Genomic DNA, 24,715 nt, shown 5'->3' with positions numbered 1-24,715 from the left:
CTTACACTGGGATAAGATGCTTTTATTAACACAATACTCTGGTTCAAACAAAAGTTGAGGGAGGCATACTTCAAGGTTCAGTTAACACCCCTTTCTGTCATGCCCTTAGTCATAATTGTTGAAACTCGGAGGAAACAGGATAAACATATTTCTTCTTACATTGTAGATTCTTGGATAGAATAGGTTATCCTCAAAATACTTGCACTTTCAATGTCTGGAAAACAAGGGATTAATGTACGTCGCACTGTGCTTGTGCTCTTTTTAACAACAACAAAACAGCTTTAATATTTTAAAATGATACATGATACTATGTGAAGATGTGTAAGCTTTCTTTAAAAATTGGGAGGACTGTAATTGAGAGCTGATGAACGTCGTTGTGAATGTCAAGTACTTAGGTCTTCAGTGAATTCTTTCATCTAGTTGACCATCAGTAGTCTTCAGCATGGTATAGCAAATTACCCTACTGATGAGAGATATCTGGTCAAGTGTTTTATTAGCGCTCTATTTCTCCTTTCATATCTGACCAGAAGGTCTTTTTGGGGTTGATTTTGTTTGGGGAGGGTGGGGGGGTGTTTGCTTGCAAAAGTATTTTGCAAGTTGTAAAGGAAACTGTGCAAGCAGTGTTCTTGTTGTTGGAGACTTGAAAAGATCTTGATGCATACGTGAACATATGTGCCCTGGCAGCCAAGAGGGCAACCTGCATCCTGGGATGCATCAAACACAGCGTAACCAGCTGGTCAAAAGAGTTGATTATCCTGCTGTATTCAACACTGGTGTGGCCTCACCTTGAGTACTGTGTGCATTTCTGGACCCCACAGTTTAGGAAGGATGTGAAGGTCCTTGAATGCATCCAGAGGAAAGCAGCAAAGCTGGTGAAAGGCCTGGAAGGCATGTCCTGTGAGGAGCAGCTAAGGACTTTGGGCTTGTCTAGCTTGGAGAAAAGGCGGCTGAAGGGCAACCTCACTGTTCTCTACAGCTTCCCAAGGAGGGGAAGCGGAGAGGGAGGTGCTGATCTCTTCTCCCTGGTGTCCAATGATAGGATGCATGGGAATGGTTCAAAGCTGTGCCCAGGGAGGTTTGGACTGGACATTAGGAAGCATTTCTTTACTGAGGGGGTGGTCAAATACTGGAATAGGCTTTCTAGAGAGGTGGTCAGTACGCCAAGCCCGTCCAGTGTTTAAGAGGTGTTTGGACGATGCCCTTAACAACATGCTTTAACTTTTGGTCAGCCCTGAAGTGGTCAGGCAGCTGGACTAGATGACGTTGTAGGTACCTTCCAACTGGAATAGTCTAGTCTATTCTAACACAAGTGCTCATATGACTGGCCACAGAGCAGGTTGGACTGGGGAGCTCACCGAAGTTAAAAACAAGTCAGGAAGAATGAGTGGCAGTTCTAGCATAGATCATGAAACTGATGCTAGCAATGTGCAGAAAACGGAGCCCACTGCTTCTGTCTCAGCACTTAGAGTTCTTCTTTGGCTTTATCTTAGTATTCACTTTTAATACACTTTTCCTGCTGTATAACATAAACGTTACTAGATTTGTTGCTAGAGAATATAGACAGATCTTGTTTGTTTTTCAGGAGTACCCAGCTTTGCAGGTGCAAGGTTATTAAATGTAAAATAAATTTTCTTCAGTTTAGAAGAATGTTCATACAAAAAAAATATCCCAGAGGTCTTAAACTGCTTTTAAAAAAAGAAACAAAAACCCCACCCCAAAACCCCAAGAATTCTGATAAAGAATATATGTTGCAAAGCTCTGTGACAGGTTTTGAACAGTTTTTCAATATCATCTAAACAGTAATTTTAAGTCTCATGTATCCATTTTTTTCTTTTTAAAAAAAAAAAAGGCATTCTATGGTAGTGTGTGGAATTTTTCCATGAAGTAAAACTTCTGTTGTTGAACCAACTCTGCTTTTCTTTCAGCATCTTCTAATACTGTACTCTGCAGCTCATGGGAAATAAATTCCCTTAAGAATCATACAGGAGACAGTTTGATGGGTAAATACCTTAAATGTTTTAAAGCTCTTTCCTGTTCTGCACTGGAAAAAACTAGGTACCTTCTGCAGTGAAGTTAAAAGCAGGGAGGAAGAGGAAGATTTTGCTTCTTAACAGCTAATAGTTTGTTCAGTGGTTAAAGCACTCCAGGTGTAGAAAAGCAGTGTTTAAGTGCCTGTTAAAACAGGGCCGAGCAGGGAGGATTTTGGTTCAAGTCTTCCACGTTGCAGAACTAGCATCTCTGGCTAGTTCTAACCAGGAATTTCAATATAGATGTGTTGAGACTGAATTCTCAATCTCGCAGGTTAAGAGCTTCAGCTTTTGTAAATAAGTTGGATTTGTCAGTTTTTCTGTCTCTACTCCTCTCTCCAAAAGAAAAGCCAGGAAATTTTGCAGAAAAACTTGAACAGCTTTGTAAACTTAATGGGGTGAAGCAGGAACAAGATAAGATTCAATATTAGTTTAATGTGGTTAATATTTTACACATTGGAAATTCTAGGAGTTCAACAGTGTAAATTAGTCTTTCCTTTTGTCTTGAAAAGATAAGGCTTAAACTTCTTTTTACAGATATTGTACTGTGCATTGGACTATTTTGTTGCCTAGCTGTGATAAAAAGCCAGCTATAGTCTTTTTTTAGATGTTTTTTCATCCATGTGAACTATGAGGACTATCTGAATGACTTAATAGTCTCATGTGATCTAGCCTTAGAATACCTTCAGGCTAATAAGGAATGTTCTTATAAACAGACAGCAGAGTTGCTTAAGTGGTGTAGCTATTACACATGAACCAGCTATAAAAGCAGGTCTTTGTTTTGCCATTTCTATATAAATAAATGCAGAATTAATCTAAATCTATGTGAATTTGATTTTAAGTGCATTCTTTAGGGACATATAATGATTTTTATTTTGAAGAGTTAAGGGAGTATCTGTAAACCTGAAATAACCTTTGATACCCAATAGCTGTTACTTTCTTGGCCAGATTTTTCTAGCATTACCAAATAAAGTATAGTACAACAGCTGGATCTCAGGATTTAATTCCTTGGGTGAGAACTGTTGTGCTCCAGAAGTCTTCAAAGTGAAATGACTGGTGCTGATGTTCAGAGACTGCCACCCTAAACTCTGCAGTCATCTGAGTGTTTTGTTTGCTGGTTTTTTGGGTTTTTTGGGTTTTTTTTGTTTGTTTGTTTGTTTGTTTTTTAAATAAGTGGTGTTTTCCTGAGGTAGTATGTTTGTCAGAGTAGAGAATGGGATGCAAAAAACTAAGATGCGTGACAACACAGTCTTATTGTATTCCAGATTGGTCCCTTCAGCTGTCAAGTTAAATGTGTCAGTGTATTTGCATGCATGCTCTGTCTGAATGAATTTTAAAATATCTAAATTTTCACTGTTTTTTTCAGTAATTAAGAGGACAATAGGTTTTTATTTTAAGAGACTTTAGAGCTTTGACTGACCATCAGGGTCACATACCAGTAGCAAACTGTTTTCATTTTTTATTCCCAACTGAGTTGCTGTAGTTAATGCTGAATTATACTGCCTTCTTGAAAATGCCATCCTAATACTTTATTCTTTCTCTACTATCTTCTTTTCCCTTTCCTCTCCAGTTAAACCTACATGTGGATCTCTTTTGATATTCTCAGACTTGGTTTTTTTTTCTTTGACTTTCTGGAGTTCCTTAGGTTGTGCATATTGTTTTATGTGTTTGCAGTAAACAGTGAGTAATTGGGCATCATTGTACTGGAGTTCTTCCTTAACTTTGAGGTAAGGGGGTTTTTTTTCAGTTATTTTTAAGTCCTCTGACTTGTTCCTTCTAGCTTTCCTTTAAGTCCTTTCTTTCCCCATACTTCTTAAGGTATTTTTCAGCAGATACAGTAGCTGCCCATATTGTTGTCATTGATCCCTGTTAGGCAGATAAGTTGATAAAATACTTGAAAGACCATGGAACTGTTCCAGACACATGAAACTCATGGATCTTGTATCAAAGATGGTTAAACAGCTTGTAAAGTGAATGTATGTCTGCATTTTTGTCTGCACACCTGGGACTATGAAGAACACCCAAAGCCCACAGAGATAAGCAAAACACACTTGTTGTGAGTTGTCTTTAATTTGCTCTGTGATCTCCTGATAAACCACTAGCATGTCTTAGGACGTATACTTGCCTAAATTGTCCTTATTTGCAGTGTTGCTTTTCAGTAGAGGATGTCTGAGTATTGTTGTGAGTCCATAGATGAAGAACAGTTGCACAGTGCATATAAGTCAGTATTGCATGAATAAATAATTAATAGATCTGTAAGCTGTGGCCCTAAGTAAGACTTTTATTTTTTCCTCTGTTCCTTGAGGCCTGAGCTTACAAGGACTTACACATACACCTAGCCTGCTGCTGAGCAGCAGAAGTCCCTAGCACAGAGGGTGTTGGTTTTTTTGACACATCTGGCTAGATCATTGAAGCTTCATATTTTAAGGCATGTTATCCTAATGTTAGTGACATTATTCACTGTTGTAGAGTAGCAGGTTTTTTTCAAAGCACTGTAGGATTTTGACGCTGGCAGTCTAACAAAAATGCCATTTTGGAAGGGACATCCTGCACGTGAAAAATAACTTGCTGCTCCCTTAAGTCAGAAGTTAAAAATGAAATGATTCTTGCCGTGTCTTGTGGCCATTCTCAATTCTGGAAGAGTGCAGACAACGTAAATGCCACCACTGTTGCGTGAGAGAGACAGATCAGCCTGACTGCTGTAGCTGTTTGCCTGGGAATCCACTGCAGCATCACCTTCTGTTTGACAGACTGCTGAATTTATAATGATTAAAAGTGTCTGTGTACTAGAGGAAACCTAAATTATTTAGGATTTTAGTTCCTGCTTTGAGGCAGGAAGAGGTTTGCTTTTTTCTTCAGGTAAGGATTGGAGCTTAAAATAAGTCCCAAAGCTGCAAGCTGCATTCGGCATGGCAGTGGGTATTGTTGCCTGCAGAAAGGTTAGCTTTTCAAACTGGAGCACTGGCTAGAGCAAGGTGGTTGCAGGGAAGTGGAGAGGGGACAGTCATTTTCCAGAAATAAAAACGAGGACACATATGACCCTTTGGGTCTTAGTAGGCTCCTGCTTGTCACAACTCTCTTTGCCTAGGCAATCACCTCTCAGTTCATCCTGAAGTAAAGCATGCCAGTAAAACCCATCTGCTCTGCACTGCCCATGCTGTCTTATGACACGGAGCCAGGTGTCCTCTGCGTGGGCTTCTCAGATCTAAAGATCTAGCCTCTGATTTAGACTTCTTTGCAATGAGACACTTAACTGTGCTCTGATGGCTTTCTTAGTGATTGTTGGATGTGTGAAGAGGGACAGAGGCAGCAGAAATGCATACAGATAGCTGTGCACTTGGCCTCATGAGGCTGAATTTAAAAGCCTACAAATGCCAGTGCCCTTTGCTTCTTTCTTGTCACATTGCTAATGTTCCCAGGGAGTGGCAGATATGCTAAATCTGCTGGGGTTAAAATAGGTCTAGCCCCACCATCAATCTGATGGTGTCATCAGGTATTGATGCATTTAGCAACCCATACTGAATTACATGGTCATAACAGAATAGAGCCCCTTTGTCCATGTTGATCACCGGTTTTGCCCTTGGAGTTCAAGGGAAGCCAGCAGTAAGGTGCTAATAAATAAAATCTGTCAGTCCTTTTGTCCTCTGTCTGGGCTGTATATCACTTCCTATTTTATTCTGCTGTTTTCTGGTGCTATTTTCCATCGCCCTTATCCAATGTCAAGATAGAAAAAGACCTCTCTGTGATCTTCATGTTATGCATGAGTTGTAGACAGTGTATGATCCTGGCATGCTGTGTTAGGATCCCATGGGTTACGTCCTGGCTTTGTACCCTGCCAGCACCAGGCACTAGAGAGATGGTCATTGTAGGAGTATAGCCACAAACCTGGAGATGGTGTTTACCTGAGCCAAGGAAGCAATGCTAGCAGATGCACAGCCACCACAGTGTACAGTGGTGTAACGCAGAGCTCCGGAAAGGCTGCACTGGAGGAACCTCTCTGAGTTAAATCTCTCCTGGGAGCTATTCAGGTAGGGATGGGTAGTCCTCTTGCTGGCTGCTGTCAGAGCTCTCTGAGGGTTGGGTTCTAGATGAGACTGACATGCATCTCTTGCTTTTTATTAGTGCTGTCAGTCTGCTTCTGCATAAAGGAGCCTTGTTTTAGGTTTCTGGGTTTTAACTGGATTCCAACCCTAGAGGCTAGAAAGGCATTTTCCTCAAATCAGAAGTTTGGGTTTGGTGGTTTTTTTTTTTTTTTTTTTTTTTTTTTTAAATACTATGATGTATCTGTTTCTTCACGGCCTATTTCTACCCAAACTAAGGGTGGGAAAGAGGAGGCAGTGAAAGTATTATTTGTGTACCTCTGTAAGAGGAGTTTTGGTCTCTGCTACAAGGGTTTTGTTTTCCATATAGAGCTTTTATCTGCTTATATTTTGCCCAGTGATTCATTCATTCCTCAGTCTCCAGACTGGTTCATTACATCATGCTTGACCTCTAGAGATTCTTTGTTCTAGCTCCTATTCCTAGGAAGGAAGTTAGGGTTTCAGTAGGGTACTTCAGCTTCTCTGGGTTTACAGGCTAGTGAGAAGTTTGTTACCTTTCTCCCAGGCACTATTGCAAGGGTGGGGAGAGGCAGTGGATTGTTTTTTTGGGTGGTGGTGGGGGTTTGTGGTTGGTTTGGGTTTTTTTGTTTGTTTTGCTTTTTTGAACAGGATTGGACTGTTTCTGCCTTTATGAGAGCATCAGATTGGGATGGTGTGAGAACATTTACTACATGGAGCAGTTCCTCCCTTGGTGAGCTGTGGCGGGCAGGAGGAAAACAAAAGGGAGTTCCAGTGGGTGCCCTGGCAGAAGGGTAAAACCTGGTATGGCTGGGTGTTGAATAGTGTGTGAAGACTGGCTGTAGGCCCAGTCAAAATCTCACGATGCCCTCATTAAGAGAGAATTTGACAATACTGATCTAATATTTGAAGAGGTGGGCTAATGAACTACACTGAATACGTAAGGCTACTCTAATGTGCTGTAACAAGCCTTCTGGTTTACTGCTGAGCGTGGTTTCCAAGCGTAATAATCTTCCAGCAACACAGAAAGGAGGTGATGTCTTTGATAGTGGTGTTGGATTAGGAAAGGGTCTGGATCTGCAGGCTGTTGGAAAGATAGATGAACACACATTGCTAGTGGCAAAGCTTTTCAGACTAGAAGGAATAGATGAGGATTTTTTAGCAGTAATGACATGCATGCCCTGCTGTGTGCAGAGGCTGCCCTGGGAACCAAACAAAAAAAGGTAATTTACTGTCTTTGTCCTTATTTTGAATGGTTTTGTGTGGACTGAAGATGTATTCTAGTACTTCAGAGTTGGTGGTACATCACCATGCTGAGAAATAAATACTTTGGTACATGATCATAAAATATTCAGCAGTATTCTCCCACAGTATGCTGTGGAGGTTGGCTTGATGGGTCTGATTGTCTCGATGCTGGGCTGCAGTTCTTTTGCTCTACTTACAATGGGCTGTTTTATTGTCACTGCGCTGGCCTGCGTGACGTTAGAGATACCCAGAGACCAGGATAAAGCAACAAAATGCTGCTTTTAGTTCTAGCTGATGTGGTAAATAAGCACTAGAGAATTTAAAATGTTATGCGTCTTGAGCAAGTAAGACATGCTGTTAAAATATAACAGACTTGTGGTAGGGAGAGGACGGGTAAGGCACTGCTAGGATGAGACCTGCCAGTGTAATTATGTTTGCTTTGGGTTATACCTGCTTCAGAGCAAGTTGGGTTAATTGTTTCTGGAACTGGAAAGACTGTCAGAGGGATAGGTGCTAGAGAGCATTAGCTGTGGTTTGGTGAAATGGTAGACGTGCAGAATACATGGAAAAGCACCTAATTTTGTTGTCCCTAAAAAGTTACAGACGCTGTGGAGGGCAGATCTTCAAGCAACCCAAAAGAAGGTATGAGCTGTTACTGTCTTGTTGCCTGCATTGGCTGTGAGATACTTGGATGGTCCCTGCTCCTACGGCTGCCTAGGAGGGCAGCTACTAACTGTAGGCAAAGTAATGAAATGTTTCTCTTTACACAGGAAGGTGACCAGTGCATGTATTGATAGTCATGGCCATAGGTGAAAAATGTGACGTTTTCTAATCTCTGTAAAACAGTTACTCCTCTGTTTTCTAGCTTCTAACTCTTATTTTTCATTTTATTTTTGCTAGTGGTAGCTGAAAGGGACCAAGGTATATGCAAAAATTTTGAGCTCATTAAATAGTAAGAAGAAATATTTGGTTTAAGATGGCTAATTAAATATGGAGACAGCATCTGTTTTGAAGGAACTCCTGTAATGCTGCTTGTTTGCTACAATGTTTGGGTGCTTTCAAAACCCAGCTGGCAGAGATCTGTTTTAATATGAAATTGATGCCTGCTTTCTTGGTCCTCTTCTGATAAATGGAAGCACCTGCAGTGTTGATCTACCAAGCTAAATAGTATTTCCCTTAAGCAGATCTCAAATACTGAATTCTTCTTAGAGAATAGACATGTTTGTGGATTTGTTAAGACTTTAAATGTTGACATAATATTTAATGCTAAAAGAAACTCTGGTAGAAAATGTTAGCTGATAAATCTGTTTTGATAAATTCATGTCAATTGAAAGAAACTTTAAAAAAAACACACCCTGAAAGGATTCTTGGAGAGGAGAGCTGAAATATGCCTCCAGGAATATTCAAATAATCTCCCTAACTGTCTCCAAAGAACAATTACATGGTCTGTGACATTGCTGGATGATATATTCAGCTGGGGAGACCACCCACTTCCTCCTCCTCCTCCTCCCTCCTCATCCTCCTCCTCCCTTTTCTCCTCTTCTAGCTTCCAGCCCACGGAGTCCCACAGCAGATTAAGCATCAACACTGTGATGCAATTCAGAGGCTGTTGGTTTTCCGAATCACTAAGTCGGTTTTATTCTGAGGACAAGCTTTGTTTCCACAACATCTGGTGAGGAGAAGCTGCCAGCAGCATTTACGCCGTGGATATCTGCTTTTACTGATTTTTTTGCTTGTCTGTGCTTAAGGAATAAGAGCAAAGGAATGGAGACTTGATTACTTCTTCAAGCCTGTTTTCTTTAGCAAGAATTGCTCGCTTCTGCCAGTAGTGATTTTAAAACATAGTATGTGACAGTACATGGAGGCTATTTCTTGCTTGTTTATCTTCCAATTGCACTGAAGACATGTTATGGTCCCCGAAATTTTCCTTATCCAACATGCGTGTACGGCTGACTGCAAAGGGGTTGCTCCGAAACATTCGCCTACCTTCTGGCTACAAGAAAAGCACTGTTATATTTCATACAGGTTTGTGGTTTTTTAATATGACGATTAGAGCATGCTTTGAGGGGAATATCTTATTTACTTCAACAGTGGCTTATTTCTAGCAAACAAAAACTGTACTGGGCATGAAAGTTTTTGAATTTCATACAGAAGTCTGACTTTTGAGCAAAGTAGTTTCGTATTTTAAGTCTCTGTGTGTGCATGCACCCGTGCTGAGCTGCTTGTTTGGAAGATGGTTATTCTGTTTATGAAATGCAAATTGGAATTTGTTCTTTCCTCCCGCAAGTCCAAAAATAGTATCAGGAAGTCTGTGCTATTAAATATTTATCTAATGATTTTAATGATTATCTGCTGGCAGCGCTGTCTTTTCTATACCTGGATTTGGGTGCAGGAGGGGAACAGGGAGGGAAGTGGAATGAATACAGGCTGTCACGATGTGGTTCTGTCTGTGAGAAATATTTGAATACTTATAGGTGTGATAGCAGATATCTACATGTCATGTTAAATACATCTTATTTGCAAGTAGGACAAGCAAACTTTTGTGCTCACTTGTGTTGATACAAACCCAAAAAGTATGAAGTTTTAGAGGCATTCAAGACAACTGTGTGTGTGTTTAAACCACCACCACCCCCCCAAATAAAAAACAAACCCCAAAACCAACCAGACAAAAAAACCACCACAAAATTCTCAGCTGCATCTGACCTGATTTTCATCTTCAGTGGCAGGTAAAGCAAATAAAGCAAGTATCTGGAATGGGAACAAGATTATGGAAGCTGAGCTTTGTTCCAGGACATACATGTGTTGTTTTGGTGGAGGGTGTCAGTTGTTGTTTGTTTTAGCTAAGATGCATGACATTTAGAGAAACTGATGGCAGCCTGCATATTATGTAAGTCTTTTTCTCCACTGCACTATTTGTAATTTTCTTGCATTTTACTTAGGGAGGAGCAAGTAGCTACATAAACTAGTTTTGCAGAAGCTCTTTTTCTCAAACATTTCCCTTCTGTCTTGAACACCACCCTCATTGCTTTTATTTTTTGGAGTTCAGTTCTACCAGTCAGCTTTCCTTCCTGTCCTGGCATTTCACATAGCAGCTTAAACCATTCACCTTGTCATTACTTATCCTGGGCAAAGTAAATCCGGTTTCCAAGTTCCTCCTGAATGATAAATTCAGTTATGAACATAACACAAGCCAACTATCCAGACATAATATAGGCTTCTGTTTGCAGCTTGCTTGTGTGGCTTTAAGCTAGGATTAAAATAATTTGATGCTAAAAATTCTTATGTAAGGGAGTCTTTGTGTATATACCTACATCCTTGATGTTGTTAACAGCATGAAATTTCCACGTAGCACATATTCCAGGGACAAAAATCCTAGAAGAGAAGGCGGGGCGATAATGTTCAATCTTCCAAATGTTCATTAACTGCTACTGAAATTTGTATAATTCTGAAAAACAAAAATAGATGTCAGTGCATATATAAAGGGAATTTTACAATGATAAGAATCCATTTGTGGTTTTATTTAGTTTGAGTGGATGTGAAAGCAAAACCTGCCTGCAGGATGCCTCTGCTAAATACAGCATGTAAAATAGATTGCTAGCCCTGTGTTCCAGTTAAGCAGCACTTCACTAAATAAGAAGTGCTGAATAGACCTTCTGTGTGTTTTCTCTGTGTGCACTATGTACAGGCTAATGGTATAGCATTGAAAGCTTAGAGGGGTTTTTGCCTGGTCTGCCCCTTCTGCTTTCTGTCCTGTGTCTTGTAGGAAGTCAGTGTGTTAGCAGAAAGCTGACCAGTGGTTAGCTACAGCTGAATATACCAAAAAAGTAGGGCATCTGAAAACCAGGTCATATTCTGCAGCGGAGAGTGTAAGTACGTATAGATACACTGTGGTTTTAGAAATGGTGTAATGCATTGAAGCTTGTTAGTGATTATTTCACGTTCATAAAACTCAGCAACAGTAGATCAGGCAATGACAATGTATATCAGAAGCGTAAAAGGTTCTTTATGTTAAATGCCAGGAGCAGCCATATTTGGTTTTGCAGTGCCAGTATGAGTATCTTTTCTTGTAGGGGTTTGATTGGATTAAAATGACATGTGGCTTCTTTCCAAGGTCACATAAGCAATGAGAAATAGAATATACTAGGGACTGTGTCAACAAATAAGGTAGAGAGTAATTGAAAAAAGGAATTTCACGGTCTGTGTAGGAATATGAATGTGTATGAGTGTTATGTAAGCAACATTTGGTTCCAGTTTTGGTGTAGATTGCACTTCTAATAAGTATTATCATGGATTTCATCCTTTGCTCCCTTTCACAAAGCATAGACCAGCCACCTTGTATGACTGTAGAGCAGCCTTGAGATACTTATGGCAATTGTTGAAATGTAGAGTTTTAAAGTAGTCTGGAGCACAGGTCAAGTTGGATTCTTCTGTTAACATGTCCTGGCTTGCAGTCTGCGGTGCAATAACTTGGTGAAGTTAGGACATAAGTGCTATTGGGAGGAAGAGGATGGAACTCACTCTTGGGTTTTCATTCTGACTTAAGGATATTTTGCAGCAGCCTGCCACAGTTTCTTCACAGTAGGTAGTATGGCTTCACATACAGTTCTTTGCACTGGTGTTAAGTTAGTCTAGATTAGTCGTTGTATTTATAGTTAAATGGATCCTTGGGGTGGAGTGCATTTGCGTTGCTTACAGCTTGTCCATGTGGAGGTGTCAAATTAACTGGAGTAGTTCAAATACCTTGCAGTGTAAGCATACAGCCTGTTCAGGGGAAACCAAATAAAAGTGGAATTTTTCTAGGAATGGAATAAATCCAGAGGAAATTTGCTGTAAAATTTGAAGTGTATCTTAAGGTCATTCAGCTTGTTGCCTTGTGTCTAACTTCCATCACTGTGCACTCTATGCTGCTGCAGGGTCATCATATCCAGAAGTTTTTTCACCCTTTAAATGCAGGCAGACATCGAAGTGTCATTTTTCTCAGCTACTAGAAGTATAGTACACCTGCATTGTTAGCTGTATATAATTAGTGTCCTCTTCAGCAAAACAAAAATACTGAAATGCTTCAGGAAATACTTTATTTACCCATCCTGTGACTTGTAAAACTTATTTGTAGCAAGTAACTGCAACAAAAATCTCAACACTTCAGAACTGCATAAACGTGATAGAGATAGGAGTTAAGTATGAACCAGTGTCTTTCAGTGACGTTTTACCAAAGAGTGACTGAAGTGCTCTTATGCTCTTCAGCATCAATGGTGTGACAGAATAAATCATCATCTCTGAATGATTCTGTATAAACAGCCAGAGAAAGACATTCTTTTATGAATGATTAAAAATAATCATTTTGAGTTGCTTATGTTTTCTCTTGCATAAAGATAAAATTCTAGACAATGAACTAGTTTTGCAAATGGAGGTCAAAGCCCTTGTGCTTTTTGTTCAGGGTTTTTCAAGGTTTGTATACTGAACTGTACTATTGCTTTTGTGGTAAACTGTTTTGTCTCAAAATGTTTTCATCCAGCCCTTCCTGCTACTCTCTCTCTTCCTCTTCTTCCCCTAAGCAAACTGTACTTAGTACTTTTATCTCTCTGCTGACTTCCATTGCTTACTAAACCTAGTTACTCTCTTATTACTTTGGGAATAAGAGGTGTCTCAGAGGGCAAAGAGTAGCTGATGTCATTATGGCAATACCAATTTTAAAAATTTCCTTTTTGCCTTGCTAGCAACAAGCAAACATCACAGACCTGTTTATCTGAGCAGATTACATCCTTTTCCAATACAACCTTTTCCTTAAATCCTGCTTCAGATCACATTGCGAACTTTGAAATTACTTCTGCACATTGCAAAGCAGTGCTTTTAAAGGAGGATTCTGAAAGCCTCAGGTATCATGAGTTGCTTAACTGTTCATATGCCTTCCTGCCCTCCCCCTACCCCCACCCCCCCCCACCCCCTAAAGAATAATGTCTGACACTACAGTTTAATATAGAACTGTAGAAAGATACCCAACACACTTAACCCTACCAAGTATTCTAAATTTAAAAGTCTGCTGGAGGGATTTGATACAGGACAAGTATGTTAAATATTTGTGTCACCTGCCAAGGAAAAATATAGTTCAGCAGTAAAGCCAGCTTATCTATTCTGAGCAAAAGAAGTTGAATAACTGGAAACCATTCATCATGGGGGATTTTGGATTTAATCATTTTCCTGTTAAAGTCAATAAGACTGTTTTGCTTCTGACTTCATCTATTCAAGACTGGGTGCTGAATGACCTGCCTGATGTGCTTGATTTCAATCTTAATACGTCATGGCTTCAGTAGACATGCAGGTGATAGCTAAATTGAGGTTCTTATTTTCAGGTGGTAGGGCTCTGTGTTTTGGTATTTGTAAGTATAGTTTGTACTCTATACATGTCTCATCCAATTGATGCATTTATGGTAGGTATAAAATGCAGATAACTCTAGTTCTTTTCAAAGGAAGCCTGGATAGCAGAAAGGAGCTGTTAAAAAAAAAAAAAAAACAAAAAACAAAAAAAAAACAAAAAAACAAAAAAAAACCCCAACCAAACCCAAAACCAAACCAAACAAAACCCCCACAAACCAACAAAAACCACACCAAAGAAGTCACAAAACAACTTACATCTGATGTAAACGCTTAAACTCTGCATATATTTAATAAAGCATGAAAATTAATGTAAATAAGGAGCTTTGCTCAAAAAAAAAATCTTTGGAGAAAGAACTGGAGTGCTGTGAAAAGCACATGCATGGCAACTTTTGCATTCTGGCTCCACTGTAGTGAGTGATGTTGGATTTTGTAATTCCTTCACTTAAATAGATTAATTGTATGTGAAGGATGCCTCAAGTATTTGTCAACACGAAATAAGTAGAATTGCTGCTTCAAGCTCAACTTCATAGAAGAATAGTTAATTGGAGAGTAAATACAAAAGACCTAGCAAATTATCTTTGCTAATATCATTACATATTCTAAGTGTGCATTTGTTCCCACTTGATATGTCTAATAGGTGAAAAGGGTCTGGCTGTAATTTCTATTGCTATGAAGTAGGTTGAGGTTTGAAAGTGACAGGCAGCAACATTTACACTTAAAAACCCGAATAGCTTTTAAATTACTGTGGGAGATTTCCAGTGTGGTAAAACTGGACTTAAACTTTTAAAAGCTGCTTTTACCAGTTTTGCAACTTGTGCAAATGAATCTGTTACCATAGTAGAAATGGCTTGCAGCATTCAGACAAACGAAGCGTTACTACCTATTCAGTCCTTTTAATTTGAACTTTCTAAGGCATAAAGCGAAAGTTTTTTTGAGGAAAACGGTACCATGAAATTTCAGTGCTAGAATGGAACGTTTTGAGTGTTTGCAGCCAATTGGCTTGCTGGTTTGTTACTCTTCTTTCTTTGTTAGCACAGAAAACTCTGATGTGGGAGGGAGGTAGAAGGCAAAAAAAGTTTTTTGCATCTTCAATTAATCAAATATAATTATATTTTAAGTACTGTGGAGGCAGTACTGAATAGATTGGGACCACACTTACCACTCTCTTTGCAATCAATGGCAAGAAATGTCAATTTCTGTTTATAGATTGGCTGTTAATTTAGTGTCATGCAATGAAGCAGTGTCTCCACTGTTTTTATTATTTAAAAAATTCTAATCCCTGAATGGCATAATGCATAGGAAGAACCTAGGTCCAAAGTTGATAGATCCTGATGCCTTTAGGAAAAGTGCTGGTGTTCAAAACAGCTCTTGACTGTTTCACCAAATATCATACCAAAACCGAACTTATTTGGAAAATATTTACAGGCAGACCCCATCTCTCTTGCCTTGTCTTCCCCCAGAACAAAATTCAGTGAAGACTGCTTTGGTCAAGCCGGCTATCTTGCTGAGTTCACCTGTACCTCTATTTGGTCTTCTCTAGACGTGTCTGCTGTCTGTGGTCCAATGGAGTAGTGTTGTTGTCAGAAACATTTGATTGAATTAAATCTTGGTTTTAAGAGGAGGTTAAGCAATTATTTTTACCATGATAATATGGTCAACTAGTACTGCAGAATTATTAATTCGTGATTTAGATTACAGGTGGTGGTATCACCAGCACCTTCCTAACCATGTCCACCAACAGTGATCTTCCCCATTACCTTTTTCTGGTCATGGAGTACTGTTTCTGTTCTCCATCCTACAGGGAGAAGAAAATAGCATTTGATCCTCTGAAAAACGAATGCATCAGCAGTATAACTTAAATCTTTAAAACTTTTATTAAAAAAAAAAAATCCTATTCAATTTAGCTGTATGCATAGTCAAATGTAGAAATAACCCACCTTAGATAACCTGGCTTGTATCTGGCTGAGATGTTTCTTTACAGTTGCTATTTATGAACCTTCCAGTGGGATCATCTTTACTAATGTCTAGTGGTTGTAGCAAGGGCACTAATTACCCTGGGTCCTGTGTACAACTCCCGGTTAAATTTAATTTTGCTACTCCTTGTCATGGGAGTATGATGCTTATACATTTACAGCAAGTAAAGGTTCTTCCTCAAGATGCTCATGTAAACAGTTTGTATGTGACGTTATGGAAATAATTCTAGTTAGGCAGGAAACAGAACAGCTGGGAACATCTGTAGTGGAATTCTTTTCATGAAAGCTCATCCTTTTCTTAAAGAGAACTAGCAACCTTTCAGTAGAAAAGTCGGGAAAGTATTAGTGTTACAAATAGTACTCATTAATGACTTCACTTTAATACTGTTTTTAGACTCTCAGATATTTCAGTGGCCTTCATTTTTATCTGTGTGTGAATATTGCTAATATCAGAAGCACTGAAATTATTAAAAATGTTATGTTTATACTTATTACAAGAATAGACTTTGTGCTAAGCCTTTTCAAAGATTTGAAGTAATAAACCAGGAATATTGGAAATGCTTCCAGCAGAATGAGTGAGCTTATTTATAAAGCTAGTTGCAAATTATTATCCTCTGAATAAAACAGAAGGCTAGAAAACTTTGTTTTTCTTAGCCATAAGCATGGGCCACTTGTTCTGTAACGAACATAAAATCAAGGCTCACTTCTTTCCACAAATATTACTGTACAAACTAACACCTGCTTAACCCGCTTATCAAATTGAGATATTTTGCCACTTAAAAAAAAAAAAAAAGTCCTAATATGAACTGAGTAGCATAACCCTATTAAACCTATAACCCTGTGTCTTGGGAGGGACCTCTCAGCTAGGAGTTAGTCAAGGAAGCGGAGATGCATGTGTAATGTGCAGTGAATATTTTTCTTGCTGCATTTGTTGGTGGCATGAGTAGAGGCATTTGTAGTTAGAGATCTTGCATGGGGGCTAACCTTTCATTGGGGTTTTGGTCTTTGCGGTAAGCTATGGGTATACCCCGGTGAACGCTGCAGTTACCTGAGGTAGCAGCTCCTCGAAAAAGTTTCTGTTGTCGTCTCTCCCTCCCTCCCTGCCCACCACTCAATTAAGCAAAAATGTAAGTTTGCCATCTTCATAATTGTTTGTTAGCTTAAGGACCTTAAGAAGAGACTCAAGGGAACATGCGAAGAACGATGTGATGAATGTTTTAAACTTTCTCCACAGGAGCTGCTTGGCCTCCGCAGCAGGCAGGGCAAGCAGTCACTCCTTGAGGGCAGCACCGGTACCTGTCAGGCAGCCTTTGCCAAAGCAATATTTAGTCATAGGGTTTGGTTAGGAGCCATTGGGAAGAGAAGTGCCTTGACTTCCAGGGGTGGTCAGCAAGCAGCGGAAGGACTGTGCACCTCTGAAAGGGTGGGGACGTATTGTATCTTCTGGCTAACAGAAGTGCGGGGTGCTGCCCTGTTCTCTGTTTTGTTTTCAGCTTGGCAAGACGTTTCCACGTGGGCTCCGTTGGGTTGCGCTCAGGCTGTTCCTGAAACAATGGCATGCAATGTTCTAGGCACATCCCTGGGGAGACATCTTTGCTGCTTAATAACAGGAAAACTGTTTAACATAACAGGAAATACACAAATAGGCCCTTAACTATGATGTGGTGACTGCCAAGAATTATATAAGTTAATTTTTTGTGTCTTTTGAAAAGGGGATGCTCCAGTGATGCTTAAAGCTGGTATGTGGCACTTGAGATGCCATAATTTGTCTTGCGCTTTTACCGCGGCAGGGAAGATTGAATTCACATGGATGATTTTGACCAGCAGTAACTGAAGTGGTTCTATTAAGGTGTTATTTTATTCTGTTGACCAGCAAATTGTGTTTCGCCACTAGAGTAGCTTTAAAGTACTGTTTCAGGGTTAATTTTAGACACATGTTCAACTATGCTGGTATTCCTGAAAACATGCTGTGCTGCTGCCTCCTAAAATACATTTTCCCAAAGTTGTGAGCTTATCTCTGATTTTGGTGGCTGCTTAAATTTTCATTCATTCTGCAGAGACTTTACTTCATGTTAACTGTGGTGATCTGTGTAATCAAAAGGATGAATAGCATAGGTGCTAAAACTGTAGATTGGAATAGTAATATAGGTAAAAGTAAAAATAACTTTCACTGTGAGAATATTTTTTTTTAAGTATAACCAACACAGTGGAGGTGGATTTGTGCAAATACCATTTCTAGTGCCTTAGAAACACTGTACTGATCTAGAGTAACCCAGATTCTTAACCGAGCTATGAAACAGTTGTAGAAATAGATAATCCTTTTAGTTACATATTGAAAAAGTTTAATGCAATTTCCCTTATGTGATTTTTCTAGACATGCCAGGGTAGTCCTCTGCAAGTAAGCTAAATATATGCTCCTGCTGTGGTGTTAATCTGTACCGTCACTTCTGCACACTTTTCTCAAAGTAACTGCTTGGTTATTTTTTAGTTATGGGCAAACACTTCATTTGGGACTGAACCCGAACTCATCAAATGAAGTCAGTGTAGCTGGAGGGGGAGCAGCCTACTGGGTTGCTATTTTGGGCTGTGATTAAAACCAATCAAGATATTGGTTGGAACAAGAACATTGGGTGATACCATAGTGAACAATGTTGAAAATGCTACATTAGCATTTTCTACATAGCTCCTAGGAGCTCTAGGACTGATTCTTGAAGGGATTTGGTAAGTTGAACAGTTACTGTAAGCTTTATTTTTTCTTAGTTCATTTCAAACCTATATGCTTAATCATGCTTATATCATCACTAATATCACTGGTTTTTTGGTTTTGTTTTTTTGTTTTTTTTGTTTTTTTAAATCTGTGGGCAAAACTAATGTTCTAGCTTGGTCTGAATTGTTTTACACTCTATTTTATACCCAGAAATCCATGACTTCTCTGAAAGGTGAATCTCTGTAACAAAAGGTGAATTTGGATGTTAGCTATTTATTTTGTAACTTGAAATTGCAAATTGTAGTCATGTGTTTGGGGGAAAATGTTAGAATTGAATGTTTTAGTGACCTTTTGGTAGATAAAGTATGACTATTTTTGATAATGTCGCACTGATGGTAGAGCTTCCTACATGCTTAGAAGTGCTATGACCTAGCTTTTTAAGGAACAGCATCAGTGAATTTGAGTGTAATCTGGATTTATGTGTTTTTAAATGAATGTAAAGTTTCATAAACACAGGAGGCTGTTCCTGAATACATTCAGAAACAGTTTTGGCACAAAGGCAGTAATACAAAATATAACCAAGGCTCTGGAAGCTCTTCAAATTCCCACTGCCTGTCCTACTTTTTCCTTCCATAATATCCTTTAGGCAGCATTTCAGTGCCATGCTTAAGTCCAGTGACATTTGTTACAGTCATATAACATCAGCTCATACTAGCGTGATTGAATAAATAGCTTCTGAGTTCAAACTAAAAGCCACTCTGTCCTCTCCATCTAAGATAGCTGCAGATACTGCGCTAGAAATGATGTTGCATATTAATGTGCTAGTCTTGTGGTCAAAATGTATTTTCAGGTCTCTTGCACAGTTGTTTTCAAGGGAAGATTATGGTTCATTGCAAGTTACTGAGCTTTACATAGACTTTTACTCTGAAAGACTTTAAGCAATTCAGAAAAACTAGAACGAAATATCAGATTCTTGAATCTAACATTAAACTGAGCTAATAGATGTTCTGGCAGTTAATTAATTGTGTTGGTTATGAAGGAAGAATTGCTGTGTTAAATTAGAGGCAGGCACAATCGATGAAAGGAAATTCAGTGATTCAGTTTAAGTTCCAAATTAGTTTTTTGGTGGTGGTGTTTGGGTTTGGTTTGGGGTTTGGTTTTGTTTTGGGTTTTTTTGTTTTGTTTTTTTGGGGTGTGGTTTTTTGTTTTTTTTTTTTCATTTATTACAACAAAGTGGACCTCCATAGTACATAAGCAGAAAGTGGCTTTCAAACTTAAAGGCTTAATTTTATATGCTACAAGAATCCGGTTTGGATTTCTTTGGAGTTCTTCCTACAATTAGCTGTTAAAACCTAGGGTCATTGGAGCCAAATTTGACAGATAAATCCAGAACAAATTTGTGATGCCAAAAATTAAGTCCATTAACTTCTCTTACTTGGATTTGCAAGTAAGGGTGTCTCTCCCGGTTACTTGATGTTTATCCCAAGCATACTTGTGGTTCTTGCCAGCCCTTTGGGAAAGAAGCATGTTAAAAAGTAGTTGAAGAAATTGTTAAGCTGTCTACATATCTGACTTTCCAGAACATAGCAGACTACCATGCATAGGTGAGAACAGAAGAGAAAACAACTCTGCTAGCCTGTTAGTATCTGCATGAAACATGTGCCACGTGGAGAGATTATAGCCAGTGATGTAATTGCTTGAAGTCAGATAGCATTTGAGCTGGAAGGAAAGGTATCATGAAAAAAATGCAGGGGGGTGTCTTGTGGTGAGACTTGAAACAGTTGAGCAGTCTGACAAAATGCCATTTATGTCTAAATGGTGTTTACCTTGCCTCAACAAGGAGTAATGTAGATGGCTTCTGAAGGTTTCTTCCAGCCCTACGTTTTTGATGCTGAGCATGGTAGTCAACAAAAGAGTGAACTAAAATATTAAGGAAGGAATGAGTTCAACCATTGCAACTCAAATGGCTCCTTCCTTTCTGGCTGTGCATCAGCCCTTCCACCCCTGATAGCACGTGAGACCTGAGTTCTGCAGAAAGGCCAGAAATGGAGAAGGGTGGCAATGACACATCGTTCTGCTCTCTGGTGTTGTGTGAGAGGATTTCCTACGTGCACACACCTGTGTGGGTGTATAGCAGGCTTCTCTCTGTGATGCCAACCCCCCACGCTGCCCCCACTGAGTCTTTTCCCAGGTGTGAAGATATCCCACATCTACATATCTGCCAACAGGGAACTTGGTAGCCCTGAATATATCCAAGAAGGATGTGGAGATAAGAAGAAGGGATCAGGATTTGCACTGGGGAGGCAATTAATAGGGTCTGGCAAGTCATGGTGGGATTCCCTGTCCCAGCTGACTCTGGGATATGACTGTGTAGACAGAAGCTGCAGAATGAAGGGCAGAAATATGCCATGTTCTGTACTTGTGATGGAGCAGTAGAGGGCACCAGACAACACGGAGCAACTTCTTGTACAGGAGGTGGAAGTGGAGAGAAAAGTCAGAGGAGAGGAAACAGGAACAGAAAGGAGGGAAGAACATCAGTCGTTTTCCCTGTGCTTGGTTATTTGGGCAGCTGTGTATTTCAAGGATGACAAAACACAGCTGAACTATAAGAAGGTATGTAGAAGAGGACTGCTTCAGCTGTCTGCCTACCCAGAGCAACACCTGAACTAGAAATTTACTTAAATGTAAACCCCTTATGTAAACATAATTGCTAGTTTCTGAATATAGCACTTTCTCTTCTTTCCTTCAAAAGCTGGGGAATTGAATGGTTTAAGATTGCCTGTGGGGTATATGATGAACTGATATAGCAAAATTCAAGTATCTAAAGGAAGGGTAATAGATTGAGATATTTCACAAACTTTAACTTGGTCCTTACTGGCCAAGGCTGCAGCACACCATAACACATCCTTATGCAATTACTTTCCATCCTGTTGTTGTCTTTGTGCTTAAAAATGGATCACTCTCTGCAGTATTATTTTTAAGATGCATGAAGAGTTGATTCATCAGTGTACATACCTGCAGTCCCCCTCATGTCAAAATATCCATGCTCTAGGCTTTGCATTACTAGTATAGTAAATATTTAGAAAATAACAGAACAAACCTGATTCACTGGTAGTCTAGGTGGTGCATGTTAGAGTTGCCTTCTGTAAATTGCATAGCATTTCAAATTTGTTTATTTAGTTCGCAGTCATCTCTGAACGTATGGTGGGCTTATCAGTATTTTTATCTTTGTAGTTGATGTGTGGTTCATTTTCGTGCTTGATATGTGCTGGCTAGATGAAAATCTAACTCAATTCTAGATGTTACAGGTCCAGTAAACTTGACTAAATATATTGTGAATGCAATATTAAGACAAAATACTTTGTATATTAAGTGTTCAAAACTCAACTAGTGCTTCTGTAAGATAGGTCAGTGGTACATAAGGTAAAAGATGTCATGGGCACAATGCTGAGATTTCAGAGTATTAGTCAGGCTTGCACATGCACTGTGCATTTAACAGGCAGACATCTGTCTGGCACGTTAATTACACACTTAATGTTCGAGTCTGGGACTCCTTTAAGTCCTCTGTAAAACATGGCTTGTAAAGATTATCCCTTCCAATCTTGTAATCTGCTAGAAAATTTGGACATTGCTATTTTGAAATGTTTTTTAAATTCTTTCTTGCCATCATCACTGACTTTGTCAGTGCAGCACTACTGGGGTTGACAAAATGTGTGGCCATTTGACATCATCTCACCCGATACTAACTGCCATCATCAAGACTGGAAAAGAAACAGCTACTGTTGAAACGACAAGGAAACATGCAACACTAAGACAGTGTAGGGCACAGTTCAGGAGTTCTTGATCACTGGACTTCCCTTCAAAACTTGCTCTTTAAAAAATGCACAGGCTGGTTGATCAGGCAGTTGCAGCAATGACATGAGTTGAGCTAACACTAATCTTTGTGCTTTTATTTTGGAAGCCACCAGCAGTTGGAAGGTAATGCCTTTTCTCAGATGTTTGCAAACATCATAATTTAGCTCCTTGCAAAGCTTCAGTATAAGGTTAATGTAGGTTTTAAAAACATAAATTATAATCTTCAGAAATGTAAGGCTAATGCAACATGGAGATTCTGTATGCTTAATCAGTATAGTAACAGATGATACCAAATTATGGGCGAACGAAAATGTGTGTCGTTAACATGCTTCCTAAAGGGGGAAAAATACTGTTCAGGTGACCAGTACTGTATTTGGTAATATCCTAAAACAATTGTACAAGCTGAAGAGCCATATTCTGTAGGACAGGTGACACTAGGGAAACAAAGACACATCAGTGTTAATCATTTGGATGAAGGCGTGGTTTTGGTTGAGAAACACTGAGGCCTTAACAGGTGGTTAATTTTCATAGGCATATGCACACAGGGAACCCAGTTCAAAGACTGTCATGTTGGTAAGAGCCTATTGGGGTAGGAACTGGAAAGATGATGTACTGAGGCTTATCTAGGAGCCTTAGTGCAATGTCACACTTGCATCATTGGTATCTTGCTTGCCTTGGATTCATGGCTGCCTCCAGTGCCTCCTGATTGCAGGGAGGCAGTGGGGGCGTGCTCATAACCCAACAGAAAAAGTCCAGACCATCACACTGCAGGGCAGAGGGCTTGCTACACACTGTGGGTTGTTGCTTCAGAGCCTGAAAGAGTATGAAGTATGTGTCAGATTAACCGGCAGGGAGTAGGCTCGCATCTGTCTTCAGAAGAACCCTTGTGCAGAAGTAGTTAAGGACTGCATGGGGTTGCTAAGCCTTTTGTGGAGATTGTGCAAAAGCTCGCTTAGAAGGTGTGCAGTTGGAAAACTGGCCTTGCTTGCTATCTCTTGGTTTCTTTCCAGTCACCTGTATTTGCAGGTTTCTTCTTCCACCCCTGTTTCTGTGTAAAGTATGCTGTAACGAAACGGCTCCCTTGGTTCATGCTCTGTTTGTTGTGTCAACAAGCAGGAAGCTAATAAAGAGCTGCATGCTCTGTATTATAGTTTCTAGGTAACAACTTTAGGCTGCAGGACTCTGGCGTGGTCCATAAACATTTGGTTTCTTACCTAATAGTCAGTGTTGTAACGGACAGGGAAGCGTTCGACATGCTAATAGGTTCTGCTTCAGAAGAGACTTGCTTCTACTAGCGTGAAACCCTGTGTGGCCAGTGCCGCAAGATATGTGCGTGTTAAGCATGTGATTAAAGCATTAAACAGGCATAGAGCTCTCTGAAGTACATAAGTACATCTGAGATTTCCCTTTCCTTTTCGCTATTGTGTGTATAAAGAGAATATCCAGTTCTGCGGCTAGAAGTAAGGAGCAAAAAGGGATGGATTTAAAATGCTGTACTGAGGCTAGAAGTCAGCACTATAATACTGTAAGTCAGCATATGAGTTGACATGAGAGGACAGACACAGACTTCAGAAACAGTACTTCAGACTGAATGCCTGGAATAATATGTGATGCTTCTGCACTCCCCCTCCAGGCTGTACCAGCATTTAAGGAAAAACATGCTGAAAAACCTCTGTACCCCTGCAAAGAAAGGCAGAGGGTTTTCTGCTGTGTATGTTTTAATCTTGCTGAGTCAGTTTAAGCATCTAGGTCAGGTTTTACCTGCCTGCAGTTAAATTTTGTTCAGTTCCTGGAACCTTTTTAAAAGTCTCTGTGATGGTTACTGTTTATTTTGTTCAGAACGACTTGAAAAGGATTTGATGACAGCTACAATAAGCTGATGTTCCTGGACGTGGGCTAGTGGCTGACCCTAAAGAAGGGAAACTCAAGAGGTTACAGGAAGACTAAAGGAAAGGGAGAGCTGCGGTTCTGCTCTAGAAAGCATTCAGTTGTTGTCTTGGGCTTCAGACTGCATTGATGTGGGGGGAGATGCAAGATGAGAAGTGCTGTGTCTCTTCCCCCAGCTTCTTGAGACAAGACCAGCTGAATAAGTATCTAGAAGAGTTTCTGAAGTACAGTGTCTTCTTCAGAATTTCAGTTGGGCAAATCATTCAGGCACAACTCTGAAAAATGAAGTCGCTTTCCTGTGGACTGGTACTGGCTCATGACTGACATGCTTGACGCATGAACAGAGCAAGTTGGGGCTGCCTGCACCAGCTTATGCAGACAGGCCTGAGGCAGAGCTTAGAAACAGAACATCACTTCTTCAGGAGTCTGCGTTTGTACAGTCATCAGCCTGGACTCCGAGAGGCACAGCAGGAAGGTGTGCGTTCACCACTTGCCAAGCTGGATGCAGGCAAAAATTACAGTTGACCAAGCTGTGGAGTGGCTGGGAGTTTGGAAGGCTTCCATCCAAGACTAGCCTGTCAAGCCCTC

At 39.9% G+C, this 24,715-nt stretch overlaps 1 protein-coding gene across 7 annotated transcripts in view; it reads left to right on the top strand.

Moving 5' to 3' along the window:
• Positions 1–24,715, top strand: part of MTUS1 (microtubule associated scaffold protein 1) — a 130,131-nt gene that overhangs the window by 64,663 nt on the left and 40,753 nt on the right. For 4 of the 7 annotated variants that reach the window (XM_041126828.1, XM_041126831.1, XM_041126829.1 and 1 more), the window contains one exon: positions 7,928–7,972. The exons of 1 other annotated variant lie outside the window; for it this stretch is intronic. In XM_041126828.1, the coding sequence (XP_040982762.1) occupies positions 7,928–7,972 (45 nt within the window). Of the gene's footprint in view, positions 1–6,742; positions 6,819–7,927; positions 7,973–8,903; positions 9,356–24,715 lie in introns of those variants that run through there. 2 more of the 7 variants (XM_041126832.1, XM_030034203.1) reach the window with 2 other exon arrangements.

Source organism: Aquila chrysaetos, chromosome 1, assembly GCF_900496995.4.
Source record: "Aquila chrysaetos chrysaetos chromosome 1, bAquChr1.4, whole genome shotgun sequence".
Lineage (NCBI taxonomy): Eukaryota > Metazoa > Chordata > Aves > Accipitriformes > Accipitridae > Aquila > Aquila chrysaetos.
Note: the sequence above shows the minus strand (reverse complement) of the source record. Positions and strands in the feature narration are given on the sequence as shown.